Source organism: Rhincodon typus, chromosome 9 (assembly GCF_021869965.1).
Source record: "Rhincodon typus isolate 14 chromosome 9, sRhiTyp1.1, whole genome shotgun sequence".
Lineage (NCBI taxonomy): Eukaryota > Metazoa > Chordata > Chondrichthyes > Orectolobiformes > Rhincodontidae > Rhincodon > Rhincodon typus.
In genome coordinates this window covers 15,434,449-15,457,403 of record NC_063340.1, presented here as the reverse complement: position 1 = coordinate 15,457,403, position 22,955 = coordinate 15,434,449, and the positions used below count along the sequence as shown (strand labels likewise).

Below are 22,955 nucleotides of genomic sequence, written 5' to 3'. Positions count from 1 at the left end.
CAAAATGGAGTTTTTCCTTAGTCTGCAGCTGAGATGGAGCTTTCCTGCTTTATTCCCAGAACTCTGAAATAGTACCTCCCTAACCAAACTTTGAAATCAGGATTGCCATTACAAATCCTTTTTCTCTAAGGACCTGCCCAGCATGGCAAGTCTTTTAACTCTTTTCCTAGACCATGCTGCCTCTTTTGTGTCTCTCACCAGCTCTGAGGGGAAGTTTTTTTTATGGTCTGGAGTACTGCTTTTATCCTGCCATTCCCTCGATGCAAAACTGCTTCTCCATTCAGCCACACAGCTGTTGAATGGCAATCTCAGTGTTCTGAAGGCATTAGTGCTCTTAAAGTGGTAACCTGACTTGTATTGTAAAAACAATTCCCCTGAGACAAATCACTGTCACTTTATTCATCATTGTTACGTTGAGATATTTAAGCAACAAATCCCACCCCATCCACCAGCCCCAATACTATTGTATATCTAAGGAACCAATGATTGACAGCTTGTAGTGGACATGGAGGGCAGTCCCCAATTCTCCCTTCGACACTGGGTTTAAGGGCCTATTTTGATAACTGTGGCAGAGCATGAACCACTTATAAGTCTGTATAAGAGGCATTAGCAAGACAATGTCAATTTTTTGCATGATAGCAATAGACCCAAGTTACATTGGTTAGCTAGGTATAATGTCAAAGACTATGGGGAGCCAGAGATGACACAGCAAATCCCATCAGGATCTTAAGCTAGATTGTCCAATTCTCCATCCAGCTCTGTGTGACATTAATCACGTTGGGTGGAGCCCAATGCAGTTGCCAACATTCAGAGCCATTATCTTTATATATCTGATAGAAGCTTGTGAGCACTGCAATGTGTTGAGTGTTATGATTGACCTGTGGGAATAATGTGACAGCAAAACCTTTGCTATCCCAATCCTGAGGTGATGAATTGTTCTATAAGAATGTAAGGTCTTCCATTAGGTATCTAAAATTTGAGAATAGGTTGCATAGATTCAGCTTGTATTCCCTTGTGTATAGAAGATTAAGGGTGATCCCAATAAGACCATTTAAAAAATTGATTTTCTTTAACTTCACTCATGGGACATGAGTATCGCTGGCTGGGCCAGCATTTATTGCCTGTCCCTAGTTGCCCTTGACATGGTGATGGTGAGCTGTCTTTTTGAACTGCTGCAGTTCTTGTCCAGTAGGTTGACTCACAATGCACTTAGGAAGGAATTCCCTGATTTTGACCCAGTGGCACTGAAGGAACGGTGATATACTTCCAAGTCAGGATGGTGAGTGGCTTGGACTGAAACTTGCAGTTGGTGGTGTTCCCATGTATCTTGTCATTCTAGATGGAAGTGGTCATGGGTTTGGAAGGTGCTGTCTGAGGATCTTTCTCCAATGCATCTTGTAGATAGTGCACACTGCTGCTACTGAGCAGTGGGGGGAGTGGATGCTTGTGGATGTGGTGCCAATCAAGCGGGCTGCTTTATCCTGGATGGTGTCCAGCTTTTTGAGTGTTGCTAGAGCTGAACTCATCCAGGCAAGTGGGAAGTATTCCATCACATTCCTGACTTGAGCCTTGTCGACGGTGGACAGGCTTTGGGAAGTCATGAGGTGAGTTACTTACTGCAGCGTTCCTAACCTCTGACCTGATCTTGTAGACACTCTGTTTATGTGGCGAGTCCGGTTGAGGTTTTGGTCAATGGTAATCCCCCAGTGGGGGATTCAGTGATGCCACTTGTCATGCCAAGCCTTGATATTGTCCAGATCTTGTTGCATTTGAAAATGAACCACATCAGTATATGAGGAGTTGAGAATGGTTCTGAACATTGTGCAATCATTGGCGAACATCCCTACTTCTAACCTTATGATAGAGGGAAGGTCATTGATGAAGCTGCTGAAGGTGGTTGGGCCAAGGACACCGGGAATCTCTGCTCTGAAGAGAAATGATACTAAATAAAGGGCATACTTCTAATGGTGGTGCAGGAACAGAAGGGTATGAGGATGGGCATATATGTACATGTTCAGAAAGTTGTAAATGTAGTGTATCGGATGCTGGGCTTTATAATAAGGTTCATGCAAGTACACATGCAAGTAATGTATGAAAAATCTGTGAATAGCATTGGTCAACCTCAACTGGAGTATTGTATCTTACCGGTACCATTCTTTAGGTCGGATTTGAATGCATGACAGAAGGTGCAGAACAGATTCACCTAAATATTTTGAGGAACGAGGAAATTCGGTTACACAGATATATGATTGAAACTGGAACAATTTTTCTCAATTTAGATCCAAGTTAGTAAGACAGAAACCATTCATTGGTCCCATCTATTCCCCTTTTATATCTAGCCAGTCAGTTGATTAATCAATTAAGCCCCAATCTCTAGCTGAAGTACTTGCCATATTAGCAATTGTCCTTGGAGCAGAGGAGATTAGATGGAGGAGAAACATTCCATTGATAGAAGGATTGAGAACCAGAGGACACTGATTGAAGTTGACAGCCATATGGGAAAACACATTATTATGTAGTTAGGATCTGGGATGAATTGAATGTGGTGGAGACAGCTTCAATCAATGCGTTCAAATGAGATTCGAATAACTATCTGGAACAAAAAGATTTTCAGGGCAATGGAGAAAAAGCAGGACAGTGTGACTAGATGAGCTACTCTTGCAGAGAACCAGCATTGACTTAAGGGGCCAAATAGTCTTCTTTTTGTTGTAACCATTCTGCGATTCTTTCTATGTCCAATCCAAAGCTCTTTGGGTGTGTGAGAAATGTTGGTTCTTGTCAGTTTACCAAGGACAATGCATCATCCCCATGGTATTTGGCTACTGCCCCTGAATACTCAGACACCTGAATCCAGTCAGCACCCTGTCAAGATATGTTGCCAGGAATGGAGTATTTGAGATATAAAAATGACTAAAAAGGGACTTTATCTCCTGGAGCACAGAAGGTTGAGGGGTGACCTTTTTGAGGTTTATAAATTCATGAGGGGCATAGATAAGGTGAATGACAAAGGCCTTTTCCCTAGGATGGGGGAATTCAAAACTAGGGGGCATATTTTTAAGGTGAGAGGGGAAAGATTTAAAAAGGACATAAGGGGCAACTTTTTTACACAGTTAGTAGCTCATGTGTAGAATGAACTGCCATAGAAAGTAATAGATGCAGGTACAGTTACAACATTTAAAAGACATTTGGATAAGTTCACAAATAGGAAAGGTTTGGAGGGATTAGGGCCAAGTGCAGGAAAATGGGGCTAGTTTAGTTTGGGAACATGGTCGGCACAGACCAAAGGGTCTGCTTCCAGTCTGTACAACTCTATGACTCTATATTGGAGATCAAATGGCTGCACTTACTGAATAGACTGATTGCGCTGAATGTAGGATTGACAAATAGCAAGATATTTCCAGGCTATTATTAGTCTGTTCTATGCTACATTTGTTAAAGCAGGCAACGTGTGCTCCTATTAGTTTGCTGTTCCATTGCACAATGGGGATTTCTAACAGTGCAAAACAGAGCTCAGCTTTATGATCTCAGTCATTGTGATTATATCAGCCTTCTAACCGTGCCTAGGTAATAAATCTCAATGGAAACAATGCTGTTTCGGCCAAGTCAGCCAGGCACAACAAATATACAAGTCGCTTTGTTAAACCCTTGTCTTTAGTATCTTTCAAAAGGCAAAAGCCATAAAACTAAAATAAACAAGATATTAAGGACGAAAGACTTCACCTAATTTTAGATAATTCATTTCTTTCTCCCCTTATTGAACTGGCCAAAACCCATCAAATCTGGAGACGCTGCTACGGCATTAAAATTCCTGTTTCCATGGCAACAAAGATCAATTGGAACAATACGTGATTAATCAGGTAACCCATTTTAAGACCTGGAAAAAGGAATAAATTATGGGTCCAAGTGCCACCAGGCAACATGCAGTGCCAACCACAAAGCAGGGTGTGCCGCTTCAAGCCTTTTGCCCTTGAGCTCACCGACCAACATTGGCTCTCGCTCTTGAATATAAATTTCTCACCTTTGTGCTCAAGTCTCTCCAATGGGCTCCCTATCTATGTAGCCTTGTCCAGCCCTGTAAGCCTCTGGGAACTTAATTCTGGATTCATGGACATGAAAGTCTCATCGAGAGCAGTACCTTCAGCTGACGAAACAGGCTCAGGAATACCTTTTTTCTATTGATTCACCCAATGTGAGCATCACTGGCTAGGCCAGCATTTATTGCCCATCCCTAATTGCCCAGGGGGCAGTTAAGAGTCAACCACATCACTGTGGGTCTGGAGTCACATGTAGGCCAGACCAGGTAAGAATGGCACTAAAGAGCATTAGTGAACCAGATGGGTTTTTCCCTAACAATCACTTTCATGATCATTGTTAGACTCTTCAGTCCAATATCTGCTGAGGCAGGAGTTGAACCCAGGTCCCTAAAACATTACCTGGGTCTCTGGATTAACAATCCAGCAATAATACCACTAGGCCATCTCCTCCCTCTTTACTTCATCACCATCCCTCCTTAGAGACTGGATCAGTTAGGACTACATTCATCGGAATTTAGGAGATTGAGGGGAATCTCATAGAAACCTGTAAAAGTCTTGACACGGTAAATGCAGGATGAATGTTCCCAATGGAGTCAAAACCAGGGGTCACAGTCTAATGATGTGATGTAGCCATTTAGGACTGCGTTGAGGATAAACTGGAGAAGCCGTGAGAATTTATTACAGCAGTAACTACACTTTAAACGTGTTTTGTTGTCTGTAAAGCACATTGAGACATTCAATGGTTTGGAACTGCACTATATAAATATAAAGTTTACTTTCTGTAGACCATAGAAGGTTCAAAGCAGATTTGACAGAAAATCATGAAGGGTTTTGATAGAGTAAACAAGAAGAAACTTATCTCTTGAGGGAGAAGGTACAATATCCAGATTTCACAAAAACCCAAAGACAACATAAGGACAAATATTTTCATGGCGTGACTGGAAATGTATTGCCCTGAAAGGGTATTAGAAACAGATTCAATTGGAATATTGAAACAGGAATTGGGCCAATATTTATAAAGGGAGAAATTACAAGGTTTTGGGGAACAGAAGTGTGATTTCTCGTTGGATATCACTTTCAAACAGCCTGGACGGTCTGAATGGCCTCCGTGATGTATTGTTCTGTGTGAAGGAAAAGGTCCTGAAGGAATGTAGTAGCAGGACATGAGTATGCTTCCTGTGTGATGAGCTTCCAAATATAATCACACAAACATCAAGGAGATGCCGAGGAACTCGGCGTTTCCCCAGGGGACCGGTCACTCCAGGCTCGACTCTTGTCTTCATTGGCAGGTCTCCAACAGATGTGTGTGACATGGCACAGGGAGTGTTAGGAGACCAATGCTGTTGGTTGTGTGGGGGATGGGGAGGAGAATTAAACTGTAAGAGAAAGCCCAATTACTGTGAGCCCACTCCTCAGGTTTCAGCTGCTGCCCAATGCCCACATCATACAATCACTGTTCAGAGAAATATAACGATGGTCAAGGTACTACCTGGCTTACTGTAATGATGTGGCAGCTAGCTCTGCAGTACGTGCCTTTGTGTATAGTCTGTGACATCCATTGAAACACATCAGAAGTAGTGGGGGTAGGTGGCATGGTCACCTCAGTGGTTAGCACTGCCGCCTCACAGTGCCAGGGACCCAGGTTCGATTCCACCCTTGGGTGACTGTCTGCATGGGTTTCCTCTGGGTGCTCCAGTTTCCTCCCACAATCCATAGATGTGCAGGCTTGGTGGATTGGCCACACTAAATTGCCCGTAGTGTCCAGGGATGTTCAGGTTAGATGGGTTAGTCAAAGGAAATGCAGGGTTGCAGAGACAAGGTAGGGGGGTTGGGTCTGGGTGGGATGCTCTTCAGAGGGTCAGTTATGGACTTGATGGGCTGACTAGCCTGCTTCAAACTGTTCCAGGGTTTCCTTTTGAAAAAATAATCACTAGGAAAACTGTGTCAGAAACAATGCAATTGAAAATGTGCAAATTTCTAGATCTGGAAGAGAGTCAGCTACTGAACGAAACTGCAAGGATACTTGTTTAAATAAATATAAAATCTGCAACTTTGAATGACTGGGTCTGTCAAAATGGCAGGACGTTTTCCATTCTCTAATTGCTGTGGAAATGAAATGAGATGTGACACAGAATTGGGACTTTCTTCTTTTTCTTAGCAGCTGAAGTATTAATTTACAGAATTAAATAAAAAGACTGAGCAACTTAGAGTTGCAATCTGTGCTGGTGGGGGGGAGAGCTACGAGGTGTATTGCAGCTTAGAGGAGCAGAAAAGGCCAATCAGGAGAGATTTTGCATGCTCCAACAATATATTTTGAACCCTCTGTTAATGTTACTGAGGAATGGTATGTGTTCAACATCAGAGCTTGGTGGTAGGGGGAGAATATTTTTCGGGCTGTGGCTACGCTGTTAAATCTCGCTGAATCTTGAGAGTTTGGATAACTGAAAGATTCTGTGATCAGAGGTAGAATTTTCTCAGGCATAAGAGATCTTGCAGTAAGAGCACACCTGCTGAGAAAGTAGAAACTTGCTCTCAAGAAAGCCACTGACCGTAGATGCTTTGAGATTGTCCAGCATTAGCAAGAGTGCAAGAGGGAGAAGAGCATTACACTGTGAGACATTCCAGTCCAAACATGAACAACTTATTGTAAACAAGGATGAAATATTTGCAGAAAGATCAAGGTCAGTGCAGGACATACTTCAGAGAATGTCATGTAAAGTAAATGAAAACATGTCTAGCATGTGGAAGGTACTGCTCTAAGTGCAGGAAGCTTAATTACTTGGCATGCAAGTGGTTAGCGAAAAAGAATCAAAACAAGCCAGTTAAGATGGCAGCTGAAGAGATGTCAGTCGATGAGTCTGAAAAATCATTCTATATCACACAACAGGTTCACATTGTCAGGTCAAAAGGTGATAAATGGGGTTGAGACTGTTAGATTGATAATTGCTGAAGGGAAGCATCAAGTTAATGTGAAGCGTCAACTAGACACTGGTGCTTTGTGCAACATCATAGAATCCCTACTGCGTGGAAGAAGGCCATTCAGCCCATTGAGTCCACACCGACCCTCTGAAGAGTATCCTATCTAGACCTAACGCCCCTATCCTATCCCTGTAACCCTGCATTTCCCATGGCTAATACACACAGCCTGCACATCCCAGAACACTATGGGCAATTTAGCACAACCAATCCACCTAAACTGCACATCTTTGGACAATGGGAGGAAACCGGAGCACCCGGAGGAAACCCATGCAGACACAGGGAGAATATGCAAACCCCACACAGACAGTCACCTGAGGCTGGAACCGAACCAGAGTCCTTGACACTGGGAGGTAGCAGTGCTAACCACTGAGCTACCCTAATGAAAGCAGTGTTTCTCTAAATGCATTCCATTTTGGGAGATACAGATGTTTGCATATGGCACTTGGCATTTTCACTGTTCTGGAGGAATATTGATCAATACCAATAGCACATGGTAGTCGGGGATCTTCCTGGAGCAGAAGCTAAAGTGGATGGTCTGCTAGTCTATGAATGTGAAGGTACAGTGGATGAAGCTATCGCAGATCACAAGGAGAATCTAGTGTGTCTACTACAGAGAGCATGCCCAGATGAACTTGAGACTAAACATGAAAACAGGATGCAATTAAAAATGCTTGTGGTTAGGTACCCAGGTCATGTACTGAGAACAAAAGGATTGTTTAAATGACCCAGTGGTTCAAGTGATCTGATGGAGCTGTTTAAAATGTTCATGGAAGTGACTGGTTGGCAGACAGCATCTGTTTTTAACTTGCAAGTGAAGGGGTAAAATCCTAAGAGCTAGACCTTCAGACATTTTCTAAACCGTCTGGAACTCTGTTCCCTGTGAATTTGTGGATGCTAGGGTCCAATTGGAGCTTTGGAGACTGAGTTCGATGGATTCATTAAATAACGGTAATAAGGAATATGGAACGAATCTGAGCAGATGATATTGAGGTACAGTTTAATCGATTTAATTGAATAGCAGAACAGGCTTGAGGGGCTGAATGGCCTATTCCTGTTCTTATATGCCTCTCTCCATGTCACATAGCTCAGGGATAACTAACACATCCATGCTTGTAAGTTTCACGTGCACTGTTACATGGAGCTGGAATGGAACCCAGGGAGAATGGTATCGTCAGACCATATTCACACATCTGCTCTGGAACCTCCTGAGCTCATGAAAGGTGCTACATAAATGGAAGCAGTTCTTTCATCAGCAATTAACTTGGAACAGTGCTGGAGTCTGGGAGCAACCATTTATCTTTAAAGTCATACACTCAGGCCTGATTTTTGCATTTTCATTGAAAATCTTTGCATTTACATTTAATAGAAGCAAACAAGTCACATTGTAATTACTGCTTCTGGACAGGGGTGGTGCTGCTGTTCCTCTGTCAGGACAACTTTGAGGTTTCCATTTAGTTATGAACACAGGAACTTCTCAGAAGAAACTAATTGACAAAATTTGGTTGGGGTGGTGGGCGAGCAGACTTAAGTTCTGTAATATGAAGCGATAAGTACAAAGAGACTTGTTAGGGAGAAACAGAATTTATCCATCATTGTGGCGGAAATCCTGTGAACGAATAAATCTCTCCCAACCCTTTCTGTCGGATGTTTATTGTGAAACCTCTCTCAAAGAGATTTGAAAGTAGTGTGTGGAGATTTCCAAATTCATAGCTTTGTACCAGAAAATCAGATTGTGATGCAGACTGTGCTGCTTTAAAAACAGCGAAGGTTTTACACAAAGTAGGAATACACGGAAGGACAAAGGGGAGCCATACACCCTCTCAAGACTATTCCACTATTCAGTTAGATTCAGTTTATTAACATCTTAATATGCCTGTTATGTTTCCATTCCTTTAAAGCCCTTGTCAAGCAAACATATTGAAACAATCCAATGACCTTCTCGCAATCGGTTTTTAGGGGGTGAATTCTTGATTTCTAATACTCTGTGTGAAGAAGTGATTTTTGATCTCACCTTGAACAGCCAAGTTCTGATTTTATGTTTATGCTTGTCTGTTCTGATCTCCCACCAGAGAAACAAATTTGTCCCTATTTAGATATTTTACTAATCAACCTGTTCATGGCCGTTATGAAACACATCCAGTGGGCCTCCTGCCTTAGAAGTAGTGACACTACCACTGTGCCACAATAGCCTCTTTCTCTCTACCTATCTTACCAAATCCTTCAATCGTCTTTCTCTCTTCAATTAGATCATCCCTTTATCAATGATGGTCAAGGGAATACAAGGTCAGTCTGAGCAACCTGTCGTCATTACTTAATCCTTTTTTACCAATTACAGTTGGCGAAATTGACAATGGTATTACACAATGTAATCAAGTGCGTTAATGGGTTTGAAGGTCCTTTGAGTCATGTGGTCGTTGTGACTGCAATCTGTGTGTACCTGCTCCAGACTAAGCCCAGTGCTGAGCCCTCAGCCTTGTGTACAATTAGCAGACTGAATGTTCGCTCTGTGTCTTGTGTTCACTGTCATTTGTATGTGTGTGTCTCTAACGCAGTCTTTTCCCCCACTCCCCCAGGATTTGTGGATTTAACACTTCATGACCAGGTGCAACTGCTGGAATGCTGCTGGTTAGAAATTTTGATGATTGGCCTTGTCTGGCGATCCATGGAACATCCCGGAAAGCTCATATTTGCACCAGATCTGGTTTTGGACAGGTACTCCCATCTTAGTTCATTGGTTTGCACAGATGTGGTTTTGGACTCTGTAGATCTTTAAGGCACATTGATCAGATATGTGACCCAGAGCCAAAGTTCCATCTTTCCTGAACACACTTCTGACTGTCTGTGGATAGGCTGAGGAGCACAGAAGATAGAAGCACTTCTTGGTTCAACTGTAAAGATGGCTGGTGTTGGTTGGAGGTGGGATTATAACATTCCAGAAGCAAATTGTTATGAGTGTTGCCAGCATATGGTGCCACTGTGGCTCAGTGGTTAGCACTGCTGCCTCATAGCGCCAGGGACCCGGGTTTGATTCCACCCTCAGGTGACTCTCTGTGTGGAGTTTGCATGTGTTTCCTCCGGGTGCTCCGGTTTCCTCCCACAGTTCAAAGGTGTGCACGTTACGGTGGATTGGCCATGCTAAGTTGCCCATGGCATCCAGTGATGTCCAGGCTATGTAGACTAGCCATGGGAAATGCAGGGCTACAGGGTAGGGTAGTGGGTCTGGGTGGGATGCTCTTCAGAAGGTTAGTGTGGACTTGATGGGCCAAATGGCCTAGTTCCACACCATGGGGATTCTATGATATCCTGCTACATCATGCCCAAGTCTGACTTTTTAGCTCAGACATTGAATTTTGTGAAGCAAATTTACAGGCCAAGAAATTGTCCAAGCCTGTTCCTTCCACATTCCCACCATTTGCTTTGGGCTTCTCTGTAGGCATCTAAGTACCTGAATAGGGGGCTCTTTAATATGCAAGCTGCGTATCTAGTGACAGTTTCAGGCCCCTATTTGGGAAACTGAACAGTCATGCAGCATTGACTTACTGTTGGCACACAATAACCAAGCCAGCAACCTGGAGAGATTGATTCTCTTGCTTTATGGCAAAGCTAGGGAGAGCAGGAGTTCTCCTCCCAATCTCCACAACCACAGGGCACTGTCAACCACTGTTTATCTTCATTCCGATTTCCCCATGCCGAGTGTGGAGTTTAAAATTAGCCCCAGAGAATCGAGGAGCAATGGTGTAGGAGAGTGAGAAGCATGGAGAGTGCATAAATGTGTAAATACATGCAAACAATAACAGACAGGGAAAGCCCACTGAATCACACAACTGAGAAGCATTGGGCAGAACAATAAGTGCACTTCGCACACTGTATTCAAAACAATATGATCTCCTGAGAGAAACAGGAACAAAAGTTGAAAAAGTATCCCAGTCAGTTGGGCTGTGTTCCTTTCTCCTGATTGTAACTTTCATAATGGAGAAAGACTTTGGCAAATCATAATGGAGCAAGATGGTAGAAGAGTGTGCACCAATGGTCACATTTTATATTCACATATCAGGTTGTACCTCAGCATTTGAATCTCTGGTTGGACTGTAAACTGCATGAGCCCAGAAGGTTAGGAGATGGCAGGGGGAAGAAAAAGAGTCTGTCTTTGTTTTCCCTGGGTTTGCAGCAATGTCTGATAGAGCTGTTCATTTCCTTAGGAAGGACCAGAGTCCAACACAATAGAAGCAGAGAAACAATTCACAGCCATGTTAATATTGCAGATTAGGAAGGGGGGAGATGCAATATTGCATTTCTCTTCTATTTCTGTCACATTTAGAATTTGATGGTGCCAGTTCTTGAAGTTGACAGTTAACATAAACTAAGGTTCCAAATTTGAATTTGTTATTTGACATATCCATGTCTAACTCAGATTTACAGTCAATCTCTGCCTGTGAAACAAAAGTTCCTTCAATCCAGATGCATTTTAAAAGTAGTATGTTTGAACCATTCTTTAAAGCCTCCAGTGTTCATAGCGACTCTACTCTTGCCATTTGCAATATGTGCAATGCATCCAAAAGGCATTCCATTAAGTTTCTATGATTTTTATTTGCAATATGTACATTTAAACACAGGGGTATCTCTGGCTGTGTGACAGGAGCGGAAATCAGAACCTTGATTAGTAACGCAGGTGACATCTTACTGTGGAGAAGTAAGATGTTGTCAGTCTTGATATAGGACATAGAGTCCATGAGATTGACAGAAAAGGATTACTGCAGTTATCAGACAGGCAGATTTTAAAATAACCGCTTTCTGTACAATCATGATGTATCTGCGAAGGACTTGTTCACATACAAATTAAAAATGTTACAAATGAAGAGTAGGAAACTGGTTAAGATAGAGATAATACAAGACAAGTCCCACCTCTCTACCCTTTTCAATAAAATCATTTTTCTGGGCAGAATAATTCATTGTCAGATTACTGGGATCCCAGTTGTGACACTTTTCACGAGAGTTATCATGAACTTTTATCCATCCTGCGCATCTACGGCCTGCTTAGGACCATCATAAAAATGTCACATCATTTCTCTCTCTCGCTGTTCATTTGATTTGTTCACTGCACTTGAAGCAATTCACTGTCATCCATTGATTTCTAATTGGACTTTTCTCTGTGTTATTGCTTACCTTAGACAGACTAAGGGTGGAATTTAATGCCCTCACTACTTTTAGATGTGGGGGCATTTAACTGGGGAGGGAACTGGGTGCCTGCCCACCTTGATGCCAATTGTGGCCCTTAGGTGGCACTCCCATCTTACCACCGCAGGTGATCTACCCACTAATAGGAGGGCAGCCACCTCAGACCAATCCCGAGAAACACTCTCGGTCGTGTTTGCTTATTGGGCTCTCAATTGGGAGCAGGGTGTGATGGCATCACTTGTTCCAAGACAATTGATGCCTCACTGAGTGACCCAGCATCATGAGGATGGGGAGAATTGTGGGATGGAGGAGAATTCTGATCCATCAACTTAAATGGGCATGTTTTTCACTCCACCAATTTTCAACCAAACTACCCCTCCCCCCATAACCAGTGCATTGGGCAGGGGGGTCATCACCCATAGGGGGCCCAGACTGCACTTAGGCATGAAGTATCAACTTGCTGTCTGGCCATTAGACCTGATGATAGGATCAATCCGTTGCTGTTGAAATTGTCAGTCTTCATTCACAATGGGCAACCAACCTGCCTGACCTGTCTTGGCATCTGGAGCTAAGTTATAAAAATCTATCCCTCAGTTTCTTTGCACAGTCTCTAAACCATTCAATTAAGTGCAACAAAATCTTCACTAAAATATCAGGTCACAGCAAACACAATGTTACTGTTGGCTATTGACTGTAACTGGCAACCTCAATGCTATACCAAGAGTGTTCCTGACTTCATTTGATACGTAGTGGAAACTGAGGCAGATTTGACCTTCTATCATGTCGATTTACATGACCATAGCAATATCTATTTTCCTTTTTGATTTCTCTGTATCTCTTCAAGTTGGCTTTGTACGCAGAAAGCACAACAACAGGTTTATGTATGAACTCAATAGGGCTCTGAATCAGAAATGTTATTTAAACACTCGGTTTAATGATATTAATGCCAGACTGTTGATTAAGAGTGAATCTAACAGCATCTGCAGTCAATTAGAGTTAACCTTGTTCATTTATGACTTTGAAATTGCTTGCAATGGGCAAGTTGCTGAAGTGTGAGTTTATAACAGCACAGCAAGGAAAACTGGGGGTCTGGGATCTGAAGTGAACTGGGCAAGCTACTGTGTATTTCCTGAAACAGTTAGGTTAGAGGATTGTGAAATTAAGAGCACAAGGACTGAGAAGGAAGTGTAAATAAAGTGGGAAATTCAATGTCAAATCAGGTACACGAGAAAAATAAAAAGAGGGAAAAGAATGTTGGATTAAGAGAAAAATAACACAGAAAGGAAAAGAAAGCAGAATTAAATGTATTTTTTTAAACCTCCAAAATAAACATTGCAGGGACACAACTCCACACCCATTTGAATTAATATTTGTAGCCAGGGACGTTGTCTGATAATAATAAACACAAATCATATTGTTAAAGTGTTCTTAGACTCACATGGACAAGATTTGGTTCAATGGGTTGAGTTTATTCTGCATTTACTGCATAAATATGGCAATTTGTTGCCATTCAATGCCTTTTAATGGTGAAGCAGACAGTGAGCTATTTTCACAGAGATAATGGCAAACAGTTCAGGCAGGAGCTTTTGGGTATTTCAGTTGAACATTGCATTTGACCATTGCCTGAAGTTATTGGAGAGGAAAATCTGGAAGGCTAAAGACCATCCTGTTGAGAAATGATTGGGCCAGTAAAATAGGGAACTGTCTTCATGGGTTTCCCACATTACCCTGATCCAACTAGTGCCTAATTACTCCATCCAAGTGTGGTAAGGAGAGACAGTGCCCCTCAAGGGCAGCATAGTCGCTCAGTGGTTAGCACTGCTGCCTCACAGCGCCAGGGACCCAGGTTTGATTCCAGCCTTGGGTAACCATCTGTGTGGAGTTTGCACATTCTCCCTGTGTCTGCGTGGGTTTCCTCTGGGTGCTCCAGTTTCCTCCCACATTCCAAAGATGTGCAGGTTAGGTGGACTGACCATGCTAAATTGCCCATAATGTCTAGGGGTGTGCAGGCTGTGTGGATTGCCTATGGTAAATTGCCCTGCAGTGTGTAGGTTAGGGGGGTTAGCCATGGTAAATGTGTTGTGGAGATAGGGTGGGATACACTTCAGAGAATTTGTGTGGACTTGATGGGCCAAATGGCCTCTATCTACACTGTAGGGATTCTAAGTCTGACAAACTGTAATCATTAAAAACATCCTAAATACTTTAAACATGGTATATCAATAAAAAATTTTCTATTACTTGACTGACTTTGGACTAAACCTCTTATTCCTACCTCCAAACTGACATCCCGTCACCGTGAGTTGCCCCATGCCCCCCCACCCCATTGTTAATTAGCCACATGAGAAAGCTGAAAGCAATCTTTGATTTGAAAATGTGGAATTCAGTTGTTATAACTTGAGAAACAGCCCTCTCTTATTTAAAATCTTTGTGATCAAAGCACTTACTTTTCCCCCATCTCTGTCTTCTCTTTGGAGAGGAAGCAGTTTCCCCAGGTAAAGAACCCCTGCAGTGTGGAAGCAGGCCATTCAGACCATTGCCTCTACACTAACCCTCTGAAGAGCATCCCCCACCCTGGAACCCTACATTTCCCATGGCTAATCTGCATGTCCCAGGGCAAATTTAGCATGACCAATCCACCTAACCCACACATCTTTGGGCTGTGGGGTAATATCACAGCACCTGAAGGAAACCCACACAGACACAGGAGAATGTGCAAACTCCAAACAGACAGTCACACAAGGCTGGAAATGAACCTGGGTCCCTTGTGCTGTGAGGCAGCAGTGCTAACCACTGAGCCATCATGCCACCCCTCTTCTCTATTCTTCAGCACTGTGCTTGGGCAGAGAGAGTTAACAGCTGACTCACTCATGGGAATGTAACCACCTTCCCTCACATCCTAATCGGGATTGCTGAACAGGCACTGTTTATGGGAATTCCAATCAGCTGGTCACATGGATTGAGGAAACAAACCTGGAATTTTCCAGATCTGCACAACTCCCCTGCTAACTAACTGAAGCAGGAATGGAATCTGAAACTTGGGGTTTTAAGCTGCCAGAGATAATGGCCAAGCAATGTTCTGGAAAGATTCTGAGAAACAGTTCTGGACCTGTCTCTACAGACGTGAGAAAACAGAGCAACGCACTTGTTTTTTTTTTCAATATATTTTTCTGATTTAGCACATGGCTGTCACATCTCAATTAATCTTAATTAGCCAGATCGGGGGAAAAAAAAGGAAAGCCAATTTAGAGATTCCCCTGAATGAAAGATAGTGGAGTTTTATTACCTGCAACCCTGAGAGGGAAAAAAACAGTAAAACATGATATCGAACACAGACAAACAGCTCACAAAGAGAGGATGTGGTATAGGGTATATAGTACAGACAAGAAGATAAAGGCAATTGGAGTTACAGATCTTAAGAGTCCATTGGGTTGTGAAGGTGAAAGGACATGTGTTCAACTGCTTACCTGTGTTCCTGTTTCTTTAGCAATGGTGAAGTTTATAGATCTTGAGTTATCAGTGTATGGGTGATGTTTCCAAGTTTTTCCTGGTGCTGGTTTTTATGATTGAGATTGATACTGAGAGAGGAGAGAGCTTCCAATAACCTTTCTGTTATCAGTCCATGTTGTTTTCTCTGTTTTTATTCAAACACTCCTGTTGATTTATCATTTCATGTTGCAGAATACGATGTCTGTGTCATTGTTCAATTGCAAGCTGGATAACTGTAGCAAACTTTACTCTCTCAATGTGTGCAGTTATGATGCAAGTGTGAGTAAAACAAGAGGTGCAAGTTTCTTTTTGCAGTGCCTCTTGATTCGAATGATATATCAGAGGCAACAGGGTTCATTAATTTTATGTCGGGTGAACATAGCAGCCAATTTAGGTCAACAGTGCTCTTTTAAAAACCAGTTTTAGTTAATGAAAGCCTCAAGTGTTGAATTCAAATGATGAAATTTGACTATTGATGGTTCATGATTGTAATAATGCCTCCATTGAACCTGCCTCCATAAGACAGTACATTCCAGATCATAGCCATTTGCTGTGTGTAAAAGCTTTTTCTTATCACTTTTGCTTCCTTTACTTTACTGAAAATCTAGGCCCTCTTATTCCTAATCATTTCAGAACATTTTCTACGAATTTCTATGAGGTCATGATTTTGAATATTTATCAGATCTCCTCTCAGTCTTTTCTTTAAGGGAAATAATCCTTACTTATCCAAACTATCTGCCAAAGTATTGGTAGCCAAAGTACCTCATTTCAGAAACCATGCTCACAACCCTCTTCTGCACATAGTTCAATGCCTTCACATTCTACCATGTGGTAACAAAAACTGCGACTCAACATTCCAGCTGTGGCCAAACTAGTGATTTACATAAGTTCAACGTCTTCTCCTCGCTTTTGTACTCTATGCCCCTATTAATAAAACCAAGGATAGTGTATGCTTTATTAACTGATCTGAACCCATCCTGTCAGCTTTAATGACTTAAGCACATATACACACAGGTCCCTTGCTCCTGCAACCCTTTACAGTGGTACCTTTTATTTTTAATTATCCCTTCTTGTACTTTCTACAAAATTGTAACACCTCACACTTTTCAACATTGAACTCCATCTGCCACCTATCCATTCACTCCATCATCTCGTTTATATCCTTCTGAAGTTCTGCACTGTTCTCCTCTTGATTTACAAGGCTTCCTAGCTTTGTATCATTTGCAAATTTTGAAATTGTGCCCCATACAGCTATACCTAGATCATGAGCGTATATTGCGAAAAGCGAGATTTCCAATGTTAGCCCCTGGGGAACATCACTACAAATCTTGCCCCAGCACACAAAACAAAACACTAATTAACCATTATGCTCTGTTTCCTGTTACTGAGCTAAATTTGTACCCATGTTGCTATTGCCCCTTTTATTCTGTGAGTGAAAATTTGCTTACAAGTCTGTTTTACAGTACTTTATCAAATGCCTTTTGGAAATCTATGTACGCCACCCTAACAGCATCAACCCTCTCTGTTATCACTTTAAATAATTACAGCAAGTTAGTTAAATATAACTTTCCCTTGTAAAATCCAGGCTGGGTCTCTCTAATAAATCCACATTTGTCCACGTGATTATGAATATTGTCCCACATTTTTCTTTCTAGCCATTTTCCCACGATCCAAGTGAAACTGACAGTTCTGTAATTGATAGGCTTAACCTGATTCCCTTTTTTTGAACCAGGGTGTAACATTTGCAATTCTCCAGTTCTCTGGCACCAACCTGAATTAAAGGAAGATGGAAAAGTTATAGCTAGTGCTTCTGTAAATTCCACTCTCACATCCCTTACCATTTCATTCATTCCCAATGCCTTGTCAACTTTAAGAAATGACAATCTATCTAAAAACCTCCTCTTTATCAATTTTAAATCTTCTCATGACTGAAATCCCCCTATGACTGTACAGAAACCTATTTGTGTCATCTGTCCTCACAATTTAATTCTCTAAGGCTCACCACCAATCTGGTGATTCAGCCCTGTAATCCCTCTGAGGCTAGTATATCCTTCTGCAGATATGTTGCTCAAAAGTGACGACAATATTCAAGGTAGGGGCTGACCAAAGCTCGGTGCAACTGAAGAATCTCTTCCCGATCTTTGTATTCTAGCCTCTTAGAGATAAAAGCCACCCTTTTAGCCTTTATTTACATACCTGTCTATTAGTTTTGAACAATTTGTGCACTTGGACTCTGCTCCTCTAGTTCCTAGAGGAGCAGAGTCCAAGTTCCTAGTCATTGCCTATTTCAAAAGTACTTCAAATTAGTTGCGTCCAAAGTAGTTGCATCGCACTTGCCAGCATTGTACTCTATTTTCCACATATTTGCTTGTTCACTTAAACTTGATGTTGCTTTCGCAGTTGATTATTTTCAGAAAAAGACCAAAGATTTCAGATTTAGACTTTATTATCATATGTACTCGAATACAAAAGTACAGGAGTACAATGAAAAGTTTTCAATATCACCACACATGGCTCCATCTTAGTTACAAGTACCTTGGTACAAAAACATAAGAACATGGTAGAAAGAAATGAGGAACAAAGATAATAGTTAAAAGAATCTACTGTTTTGACTTTAGGTGATGACAGTCCCTAAAATTTTAGCAAGTTGTATGACAGCTATTTTTTTTTCTTCAAAGAAGTAGAAGATTAAATTTATGTTTGTCGATTTCTTGTTTGAAGGAATGAAGGGAAATGTGTTGAAGGGATGGTGGAAATATTTGACATGCTCCTAGCAACCGTGTCACGATTCCGCCTGCTAAAGCTTCAGTGCGAGGAGTACATCTGTCTGAAGGCCATCATTTTGCTGAATTCTGGTAAGTCGTAGCCATTTGAGTATCCATTAATCACATGTTCCGTGATTGGCATTGAACAGTACATTAACATGTCCATGCATTCGGTACAAAATGCTTTTAATTCTACCTATAGACTAAACAGTATCCAGTATACCTGTAATGTCCCATTCACCATCTTCACAGAGCAAGAGGTGACCATTTATCCACCCACCTTTGTGTCATCTGCAAACTTAGCAACAATGTCCTCAGTTCCTTCAGCAGATCGTTAATGTATAATGAGAATAGTTATGGTCCCAACACTGGTCTCTGCAGAACTCTACCAGTCACTAGCTGCCATCCTGAGAAAGACCTCTTTATTCCTACTTTCTGCCTTCTGCCACTCAGCCAATCCTCTATCCATGCTAATATCTTTGCCCCTAAAACCGTGAGCTCTTATTTAGCAGTCTTCTGTGCAAGCAGCTTGTCAAAGGCCTTCTGGAAATCCAAACAGATCACATTCACTGGATTTTCTTTCTATAACTTGCTAGTTACATCCTCAAAGAATTCTAACAGATTTGACAGGCATGACTTGCCCTTGATGAAGCCATGCTGACTCCGCCCTATTTTAGTACTTCCAAGTAACTCTGCAATCTCATCCTTAATAAATGGAGCCTAGGATTTTACCAACAACTGAGGTCAGGTTAACCAGCCTATAGTTTCCTGTCTTCTACCTCCCTCTCTTCGTAAATAGGTGTGTACCTCAGCCATTTTCCAGTCCTCTGTGACCTTCCATGACTCCAGTGATTCCTGAAAGATCATCACCAATGATTCTACAATCTCCTATCTCCTACAGTGACCTGCTATCTCCTTCAGAACTCTGGGATGCAGTCCATCTGATCTGGGTAATTTATCCACCTTCAAACCTTTCAGCTTCCCCAGCACGTTCTCCTTACTGATGGCCACTATGCTCACCTCTGCCTCCTGAGTCTCTTGAATTTCTCGTATGCTGCTGGTGTCTTCCACATTGAAAACTGATGCAAAGTATCTATTGAATTCCTCTGCCATTTCTTTGTTCCCCATTACTACCTCTCCAGCTTCATTTTTCCATGGTCCAATGTCCACTTTTGCATCACTCTTACCTTCTTGATACCTAAAAAACCTTTTGCAATCTTCTTTAATATTACTAGCTAGCTTACACTCATATTTCATTTTCTCCCTACTTTTTCAGTTGTCCTCTGCTGGTTTTTAAGGGCTTCCCAATCCTCTGGCTTCCCACTAATCTTCACTACATTGTATGCTTTTTATTTTACTTTTATGGTGTTTCTCACTTTTCTTGTCAGCCATATTGTCTCATCCTGCCCTTAGAATATTTCTTCTCCCTTGGGATGAATTTCTGCTGTGTCTCCTGAATTATCCCCAGAAATTCTTGCCATCGCTGCTCTACTGCCTTCCCTGCTCTGCTCCTCTTCCAATCAACCGTGGACTGCTCCTCCCTCTTGTCCTTATAGTTACCTTTATTCAGTTGTAGTACTGTTACATCTGATTCCAGCTTCTCCCTCTCAAACTGCGGGGTGAATTTGATCGAATTATGGTCACTGCCCCCTAGGAGTTCCTTCACCTTAAACTCCCCAACAAGTCACCTCATTACAGAATTACCCATTCCCGAGTGATCTCTACCACAAGCTGCTCCAAAAAAAACTCTCGTGGACATTCTGTGAATTCCTTTTCTTGAGATCCGTTACCGAACTGATTTTCCAGTCCACCTGCATATTAAAGTTCCCCATGATAATTGTAATGCTACCTTTCTTACATGCCTTGTCTATCTCCTGATTTATTTTCTTCCCCACATTCTGACCACTGCTAGGAGGCCTGTACATATACCCATCAGGGTGTTTATCACTTGCGGTTCCTTAACTCTACCCTCACAGATTCTACACCTTCTGAGTCTATATCACTTTTTGCTATTGATTTAATTTCATTGCTAATTAACAAGGCAACCCTGCCCGCTCTGTCCATCTGCCTGTCCTTTCGATGGGATGTGTATCTTTGGATATTTAGTTCCTAGCCCTGATCCCCTTACAGTCGCGTCTCTGTGATACCCATAACATGGTACCTGCCAATTTCAATCTGCACTACAAGCTCATTTGCCTTGCTTTGTATATCGAATGCATTTATATACAACACCCTCAGTCCTACGTTGCCTGTTCCCCTTCTCATAGTTGTCCCCTTATCTGCTGTGCCTGAAGTTAGATTCCTGACCCTTTCCATACTCTGTAGCCTATTACTTGTTCTGGAAATTCTAATAACATCCCCTGTGCTCTCCCCACCTTTAACTTTTTCCATGCAACTGACCCCCCCACAACACTATTTAGTTTAAAGCCCTATCCACAGCCCTAATTGTGTGATTGGCCAGGACTCTGGTCCCAGCATGATTCAGTGGAGTCGTCCCATTGGAACAGCTCCTTCCCTCCCTTGTACTGGTGCCAACATCCCATGGTTTCAAATCTGTTTCACCCATACCAATCTTTGAGCCATGTATTTACCTCATTAATCTTGTTGACCCTGTACCAATTTGCTCGAGGCTCAGGTGGTAATCCAGAGATTATAACCTTTATGGTTCTGCTTTTTAATTTAGCCCCTAGCTGCTCATATTCCCTCAGTAGAACTTCTTTTCTCTTTCTCCCTGTATCGTTAGTACCTATGTGGGCCATGACAACTGGATCTTTCCCCTCCCACTCCAGGTTCCTCTGCAGCCCATATGAAATGTCCTGACCCCCCCGACACCAGGCAGGCAACACAGTCTTTGGGACTGTCTGGCCATAGAGAACAGTGTCTATTCCCTTGGCTATACTATCTCCAATTACAACTACATTTCTCTTTTCTCCTCCCTCTTGAATAAAAGATGTGATGACAGAACATTTGGAAAACACTAACCACCTTTGGACAAAGCCAGCATGTGTTTATGAAAGTCAAATTATGCCTAAAATGTCTGGAGTTTGTTGAGGATGTAACTAATAGTATAGTTAAAGGAAAACCAGTGGTTGTGACGCATTTGGATTTTTAGAAGGCTTTTGATAATGTCCCTCATAAGAGTTCCAAGGGTAAAGCTACAGCACATGGGATAGGGAGTAATTTATTGGCATGGATCAAGAATCAGTTGACAGGAAACGGTGGGTATAAATAAGTCTTTTGACCAATGCCAGGCAATTACTAGTGGAGTACTGTAAGAATCGGTGCTTAGGCCCCAACTATTCACTATATACATCAATGTCTTGGACGAGGGAACCAAATATAACATTTCCAAGTTTTCTGATGACAAGTATGCTGGGTGGAATTGAGAGTTATGAGGAGGATGTATGGAGGTTGCAAGGTGATTTAGACAAATTGAAAGAGTGGGAAAACACATGCCATATGCTGTACAACATGGTCAAAGTGAACTTCTACAGTTTGGTGTGCAAAACAGAAAGGAAGGATATTACTTAAAAGGTGATATTTTGGAGATGTGGATGTACAAAGGTTTCTGGGTGTGTTTGTATATCAGTCAATGGAAGCAGACAGGCAGGTGCAGAAAATCATTAGGAAGGCAAATGGTATATTTGCCTTAATTACAAGAGGATTTAAATTACGTAGGAACATAGCTTATTTCTGCTCCTATATTCTATTTGAGCCTTTCAGCCAGCTTTGCCATTCATAATGATCATGGCTGATCATTGAACTCAATTCCCTAATCCAGACCTTCCTCCATATCTCTTAATCCCTTTAGCCACATATCTCCTTCCTTCTTGAAGACATATGATGTTTTGGCCTCAACCACCTTCTGTGGTAGATAATTCCACAGGCTCACTATTCGCTGGGGAATGAAATTTCTCCTCATCTCAGTCCTAAAATGTTTATCCCTTATCCTAAAACTATGATCCCTAGTTCTGGAGTCCCCCACCATTGGGAACATCTTCCTGTATTTAACCTGCCTAGTCCTGTTAGAATTCTATAGGTTTTTATGAGGTTCTCCCTTCATTCTTCTAAACTCAAGTGAATACAATCTTAATCAACTCAATCTCTCCTCATACGTCAGTCTTGCCATCCCAGGAATCAGTTTGGTAAACTTTTGCTGCACTCCCTGTATAATAGGAACATCCTTCCTCAGAAATGAAAACTGAACACAATATTCCAGGTGTGGCTTCATCGAGGCCCTGCATAATTGAAGCAAGGCATCATTGCTCCTCATGAAACCTGTTGCTGTGAAGGCCAACGTTCAGTTTGCTTTATTTACTGCCTGTTGCACCTGCACACTTACTTTCAGTGATTGGTGCATGAAGACACTGTTGAACATTCCCCTCTCTCACCCATTCAAATCATAATCTGCCTTCCTATTTTTGCTACCAAAGTGGACAACCTCATGTTTATCCACATTATACTGCATCTGCCATGCATTTGTCCACCCACTCAGCCTGTCTAAATCACACTG

At 42.0% G+C, this 22,955-nt stretch overlaps 1 protein-coding gene across 2 annotated transcripts in view; it reads left to right on the top strand.

The window, feature by feature from the left end:
• esr1 (estrogen receptor 1) overlaps window positions 1–22,955 on the top strand; it is a 252,890-nt gene that overhangs the window by 204,012 nt on the left and 25,923 nt on the right. For both annotated transcript variants that reach the window (XM_048600892.1, XM_048600891.1), the window contains 2 exons: window positions 9,587–9,725; window positions 18,399–18,532. In XM_048600892.1, coding sequence (XP_048456849.1) covers window positions 9,587–9,725; window positions 18,399–18,532 — 273 coding nt within the window. The remainder of the gene's footprint in view (window positions 1–9,586; window positions 9,726–18,398; window positions 18,533–22,955) is intronic.